Here is a 7,500-nt window from a genome sequence, read left to right on the forward strand (position 1 = left end):
TTTCTCGAACACAGGAAGGTTGTAAAGACAAGCAAGCCTCCAAAGATCCAAGCCATGATTGACAACAATCCCTCCAAGTCAATTAGGTCCATCGCCAGGGACATAGAAGTGTCTGAGTTTCTTATCAGGCAGGTAGTATATGAAGACATTGGGTACAAGATGAGAAAGGGCCAATTTTTATCCCAAGCTATCAAACCAAGCAAGAAAACCCAGTCATACCAGGTCATCAGCGTCGCTCGGGTTCATCACAGATTTCGCATTAGACACATGTATAAAAGAAGGTAAGAGATGTAATGCATACCGCAGAAGTTATCATTCCGTCACCTGAGCACAGTGCAATTGCATCCATTTTTCTTTGTGTTCTTTTTTTTAAGTGTGTGTGTGATTTTTTTAATTTTTTGTGTGTGATATTAAGGCGGTGGCGGCGGCGGCGGTGGTGGTGGCGGTGGTACTGCTGTTGTCGCTATTTCATTTGTTTTATTTTCAAGCTGTGTAACTGACATTGCTGTTCGCTCCTAAGGGTGGTGGTGGTGATGATGGTTGCAGTGTTGAAGTGGTAGAGCTTTCGGTGGTGATTGTGGCGGTAAGTGTAGGCTTCAGTGACGGTAGCAGTCACGTGACATATGATACTGTCGCTCGCAAGTGATTCCATAACCGATGTTACTTTATTCCTTTCTCAAATTTCCATCAACTTAATGACCACTTCACGATGGCTGTTATATCTTTATTACAAGTGCTTCCTTGTTGTCTTAGCCTTTGTCACATCCTAGTTCCACCACCACCACCACAACCCTCATCGGTACCACTTGTTGCACAGTTAATGACTTGATTCTATATAAGCAGCTGCATAACAGTAAACAGTTCGTGAGAAAAGGGAAGAGGAAAATGTTAACGACTTACATCGTTTTCAAGGGAAACGTCAGCAACAGCAAGAGAATTATTGTTTTCTTTTCTTGTTCAGTTAATTAATCTGTAACTCTCAGAATCTGACTAAAGAAACCAAATAGGAAGCTGATGTTAACGGCTATTGCAGGTAATGGTGGTAGCGATGATAGTTGGATGTTCAGATGACGTGTTCTATACCTTTCTAGTCTTTGTTTTCTTACTTTTCGGTGAATGCAATAGATATAAAGAAAAACAACTATTATTGTGGCGGATGGAGATTTAAAATAGAAACGACAATACTATGAGCAACAAAGGTACTTCTCCAGTAGAACCTTTGTTTTTAGTTTTTTCCGGCAAGAAATACCTTACAGCTTAATCTTAAGTGATAGCAAAGTATGACTTGCAACGCGGATTAATACCTGGGCCTTAAAGGCTTTCATACAGGAACCACCAGTGATCAACTGAAATGTTATTTCTAGAACTCCTTCCCTAGGATTATCGGGAAATCTGACAAAAATGGCATTATACACAGTCTGCGGTGGCCATTTTTGCTCTACAAATTTGCCATGATTCAAGTAAAGGCAATGGAGAGGCTGTGCAGTAAATTCATGCGAAGGTATCTGGGTGTTCCTCCAAATTTCAGCTCAGTCAATCCGTACAGCAAGACTTCTAAGCTCCTTCTACCAATTTCATCAGTGGTGGAAGAATTCAAAGCTACAAAGACGAGAGCAATCAACACATTGCTTCTATCTGGGGATGAAAAAGTCAGACACACCAGCAAAACTATAAATGGAAGCCGCGGGAATGTGCGACGGAAGCATAAACATACTAGAAACACCAGGAGATTGCGTCGTAGACGTTTAGGCCTTGGCAACTACAGCACAAGAAGCAAGAGAGAGTTCATAGTACAAAGAATTTGTGATTCAATAGAGACGGATAGCCAAGTGACGGCAGTAGAGCTTTCCCGCCAAGGTCAATGGATACAGTGGGACCAGATACTCGAGTGCCCACTGTTCTAGAAGGATCTCTGGAGCACTGACCAGGGAAGATTTTTCTTTCCTCCTTCGTGCTGTCGCTGACCTCCTGCTAATCCCAAATAACCTTAAAATCTGGAGCAAAGAGACCCATTCTACAAACAGAATACAAAAACAATCATCGTGGTCGAACTTACAATGCCCAGGAAAGACGGACTTGATGTTTCCCACCAGGTAAAGAAGACGAAATATCAGGACTTAGTCGATGAGGTCCTTATCAAGGGATAACATGCGGCCTCATTCTCTATTGGTCGCTGTTTCGTGCAGAAGATAGGTCTGGAACCCAGACAACTGAAGAAAGCCATCAAAGAAATAGGCACGGCAGCCGAAACCAGCTCAAGGTGGTTACGGTTGGTAGGAGACCGCAAGTAGAACCATTCTACAGATGAAAACTAGCTCAGTCCTCGCTGCTCCACTCAGCTGAAGCATACAGGCTAAGGGGCGAATCGCTTGTGACCCTGAGATAACTGCTGATGATATATAAGGATTTCCAGCATTGCAATGGATTTAGAAGAGCTTGCAAAACCTCTGAGTAGCTCCTGCAGTTACTGCTGGAGCAAAGCATCTCTGATGTTTATTTCATCCTAGTCGGGAATTCCGACTGTTTAAAAACTAATTATAAAATGCAAAATTGTCTTAAAATGTTCGGATGAGTTAACAAACAGTTTTTATGTCATTTAAAGATCGTTCACAAAAGTTTTTCTCAGAAATTAGTATACATGGTAAATTCGGGAGTACAGGAATGATCGAATTTATTGATGTTAATCTGTTATAAATATAATTAAATTTTTAGAAATAAAACTTTCTGAATTTAACCTTGATTTTGAAAAAATATAGTGACTAATGGAGTCATTGACGTTGTTAAATATAATACTCAGCCTTAATTCTTACGATATTCGCAAAAAATCAACGTCATTTTTATTCTCGTTAGATGATATAATCGACTGGAAAACAAAAATTAAGATTTACGCGCGTGCGTTCGTGCGTGTGTTCTTGTTTAAATGCATATATGTCTGCATAAAATGTATTCTTTTTCCTTCTCTAATCGACTTCAGTTCATGCGAATGTGAACATGTACTTGATACTAAGTGTATGATGGATGGGGGAGAATAATGAGAGATATGAGAATTACGGATTTTCACCAAGAAATCCGGCAAGAAGGCGGTTATATCTGAGACAAAACTCTGATGAAAATAAAAAATCCAAACTATGGTTGAAATGACTGGAAGAAGCGCGTGGACTCACGAAAGGTAACCATTCTCATTAACTGTGTAACAAAGGAGTGGGATTCTATGTTGGAACATAATTTATTTTGTAACATTAGTAGGAAAGGTGTTCATGCAATACAATTAATGGAAAAAGCAAGATGAAACAGCGTAATATGACATGCAAGGAAAATGTCTGTTCGAAATTTAACACTTAGACTGATTTTTACATATCAAGTAAATATTTAGATGCCGTGTTATGTCTTTTTTCCGTGACAACCCAAGACACTCTGAAATTGGCGAGAGGGGAGAACATCACAGCAGCTCTGACGTCTGCAAAATTAGCACGTTTACTGACTGTATTTATTAGGCTATGTTCACGGAAAGTTCTAGATGGGCTACCGAACTATCACGTGAACAACAGCTGTACATTGGATAAACTCTTGGTTGCACACATGATCAAACTATGATTGAATTGTCGCTTGAGATTCGTATGTGGTAAAACGGGGGATCGAATCCAATGTTGCAAATGAAAAATAGTAGCCTCAACTACGTATGCGTATATGCCAACATTCTTTTCTTTTCTTTGCGGAGGTCAATCAAAATTTATTATTGATGAAACTAAAAAGATGATGAATGAACCAATTTTTGACAATCTTTTTGTACAACAGCGTAACTGTCACTGATTATAACTGCTGTCAAAGTTTGTCATCGAAATTGAACGTGATCAACATCATGTAGGCGACATAGTATGAGCTGTCCATTACATATCTAAAATTAAAATGAAGTGGTTTCAATTTGGTTTTTTTTTTTTTTTTATTTGATTTCCGTCGGATATCTTTTAATAGATTTCCTATTTCCGGTATTATTTCACAAAACTTCAGAAATTCATTTGATTCATAACTACTTGTTAAGTCAACTGCAGATTAGTTTCATAATAGCTGCGATGTTGTAGGTAAAAGATACATCAGAAGAATATATGCCTTCTGTCCACGGAGAGATTGGTACCTCATATTGTATACAAACACGGTTGTATACACGGTTTGTAGAGAAATGTAACGGTTTGTACGTTGATGATTGGCAAGCTGAGAAGACTGCATATGTGGTTTTTCTAACGTCGGTGTCGTCAAATGCAAGAATTGGCAGGTTGTATAGTAGATGTCAGGTCATCAAGAAGGTAATGGATAAGATGGTTGTTTTGAAAGTCAATAGAATAAATAACAGAAGAAAATAATTGTTGAAACGGTCTTTATTTTACCGTTACAATATATAAACTGCTTCGAATTGTTTGTTATACAAAGATTAGAAGTCCTGTTATCCATTTCGTAGGTGGCTGTATATTGACGAGTAGATAGAGTGAGTGTTGTATGATACGTCCTTGACATGTCATGAGTGAAGAGAGAGAGAGATGCTCCTTCGGCAAAGGTATCGAGTGAAAGAGAAAGAATTCTATTTAGTGTTCTGTATTTATACATGTCAAAAATTAGAAGTTGATCGAAACCCTTAAAGCCAATAACTTTGCAGCACCCCCTTGTATGTATGTATGATGAGCTTCATCACAGTTTCCATCTAACAATTTTCACCAATGAGACTCGAAACTGTAGGCAGAAAACATCTGCCTCAGGTGCTGTTCACTGCAAGCCATCATCATCATCCTTTAATATCAGCTTTCCATACTGGCATGGATTAGACGGTTTGACTAGAGCTGGCAAGCTAGAGAGCTGCACCAGGTTCCAGTTTGATTTGACTTGGTTTCTACAGCTGGATGCCCTTCCTAGCACCAACCACTTTACAGTGTATACCGAGTGCTGTTAACGTGACACTGGAAAGAGTGCCTTGATATGGCACTGGCACAGGACTCTTACAGGCCTATCCTCTTCACCAAGGGGAACAGCCTTAACACTTCTGCTGTAGAGGACAGGTCTTAAGTACAGTAAGGCACCAGGTAGCTCAGTGATTATGAATGGCATAGATTAGATATTTTCTCCATATTGCTTAATCTTAGTATGCAATGGCATCAGAGATTTAAAAACAGATATCTTGAGAGTATAGCAATAAAAAAAAGAAAAAGATGAAAATAAATGCATGTTCACAGATAGGACCAACTGTAAAGAGAGATAAGAATAAAATGGGGGGAAAGTAAATATATTTAAAATAAACATAAGAGAAATAAATAAAAAAAATCAGGCACTGGAAATGAGATAGAAATTTCAGGTTAAAATACGTGTGCATCTGTCATTACTTAACCTGTTTGAATTTTTTTCTTAAATTAAATATATTTTGAAGGAAAGGACACTGAATAGTTAGTCCTTAACACCATTAACAGAAAAGATTGCCATAGTGGTGGATCTCACAGATCTGTTCAACCAGGGTTGACCTGGAGTTAAACATAATCATTTCTACCAAATCATTTTGTTTGGAAGAGCTACAATATTTATTTCTTTACATTAATCACAAGGCCATTGTTTGAAGTAAATGGAGGTTAGCTGGCTAAATTGTGATTTAGGTAATTTACCCAAACTTATTAGGCAAATGTCAGTGATAAGTAGCACACAATTTGGAATTTCTCCATTCTGACGGAGACTTTTCAGATATTTTTTTCACAGCGCCCTTGGAAATGATGGGAAGTGTCTTTTTTAACAAAAACATTTCCAAAAAAATTATGTTTTTTTTTTATAACTTCTCATTTCCTAGAAACCACAATAGATTATTTGAAGGAAGAAGAAATACTTTCTAAACACAAAAATTTACCTGTTGTAAATTCATGAAATTCATAAAATGCCAGAAGAGTTGTGGATGAAAAGGTAAGTTTTAGTAATTTTTTGTTTTTCTCATGGCCATGGTTAGAGAAAGAAATTCATAAATTACTTTTTTTTGCTTGAGTATAATGAAAAAAGTTGGAAAAAAATTTTTCAGATTCATTTATTTTTCGTTTGAGTAATATAAAAAGTTTTTAAAAAATAAAAGATTCCATATATCAAGGTGAGAGAAACAAATTCATAAACACAATGTTGAATATAGTTTCACTATGGAAAAGGGGTGATTTAGCTGTTGTTTTTAGTACATCTCATGACCATCTGATACCTACCTCGTTTCCTTGTTTAATACTGTCTCCCCATAAACATTTAATTGAATAATAGAAAAGGTTTAAGAATAAAATAAATGCCATGTGCATTGTTAAAACAAAATTATTTCTCGAAAAAAACTTTTAGCTAAAATGATGCTCTCTATCATTTCCAAGGGCGTTATGAAAAAAAATCTGAAAAAACCCTAAAGAAATTCCAACTTGTGTGTGCTACCTATCTCTAACGTCTGCCACTTATTTAATCAACCTTTCAAAAAGGAATCAACCCCTTAATTCAGACGGGTAAGGGTGACACTGAAATTAAATTCAATTAGTTGAGTACTACCATTTCTACAAACTCATCAACTAGAAAATATTGATTTCAAATTTTGGCACAAGGCCAGTAATTCTGGGAGTGGTGGGTAAGTCAATTACATTGACCCCTGGTGCTTAACTGGTACTTATTTTATCAACCCTAAAAGGATGAAAGGCAAAGTCAACCTCAGTGGAATTTGAACTCAAAACGTAAATGATATACCACTAAGCATTTTGCCTAGCATGCTACACAAACTAGAAAATATTGAGAACTGTTAACTGGAGACATTACATCACTAGCTGTGAATATCTTTTGAGGAAAATATACGGGCAAAATGCTGAAGGTGGGAAAAAAAAGACCAAGCAATATTGAAATGTCAAAAAAATATAATTGACAAATGAAATGAGAAATCAAGGAAGAAAACTGAAAAATGAAATGTTTTTTATTGATTGATTTCAGATACTTCAATACCAATTAGATGAGAAGGAATGCAGAAAGGATTTATCCAAAGAGTGTCTGGCATAAACATAAGACTATTCAAAGGTTTAGGAAAACCTTGGCTATAATCTTCCATTTTTTGAAATTTTCTAGAGATAGCATCATCCTCTTCTCCTGGATGTTTAACTGTTTCTTGTGACCTACTAAAACCTGCTACATCTCCAACTAAGTCAGCTGAACTTGCTTTATCTATCTGAAGTGAGTACTTAGAAGTTGTGTCCATCTCTTTTGACTGGGAAGCCTTTTCATTATCATCAGCAGGAGTGGTTTTCCTAGAATTTTCCTCTGAATCAGTTGCTAAGGTTGGTTCTTCCTTATTTTCCCACAAAGGTTTCATTGTGGGGTCAGCTAGACTAACTACGATTGGATTTAATTTCACCACAGTAGCTTTGGTACCATCGGGTAATAGTTCATCAATATGTTGAATTTCATAAATCACAGTACTGTTTTTATCAGTTTCCTCCTTCAATACATGTTTCAGTTTAGGCTTTTTGACAA

The 7,500-nt window shown here is 37.0% G+C and overlaps 1 protein-coding gene across 3 annotated transcripts in view; it reads right to left on the bottom strand.

Moving 5' to 3' along the window:
• Positions 1–6,928: 6,928 nt before the first annotated feature.
• The window catches only part of LOC106867865 (uncharacterized), a 50,172-nt gene continuing 49,600 nt past the window's right edge, over positions 6,929–7,500 (bottom strand). For all 3 annotated transcript variants that reach the window (XM_014912913.2, XM_052968256.1, XM_014912912.2), the window contains one exon: positions 6,929–7,500. This exon is cut by the window's right edge and continues 123 nt beyond it. In XM_014912913.2, the coding sequence (XP_014768399.1) occupies positions 6,947–7,500 (554 nt within the window). In that variant the 3' untranslated portion in view covers positions 6,929–6,946.

The sequence above is a fragment of the Octopus bimaculoides genome, chromosome 5 (genome assembly GCF_001194135.2).
Source record: "Octopus bimaculoides isolate UCB-OBI-ISO-001 chromosome 5, ASM119413v2, whole genome shotgun sequence".
In the NCBI taxonomy this organism is placed as follows: Eukaryota; Metazoa; Mollusca; class Cephalopoda; order Octopoda; family Octopodidae; genus Octopus; species Octopus bimaculoides.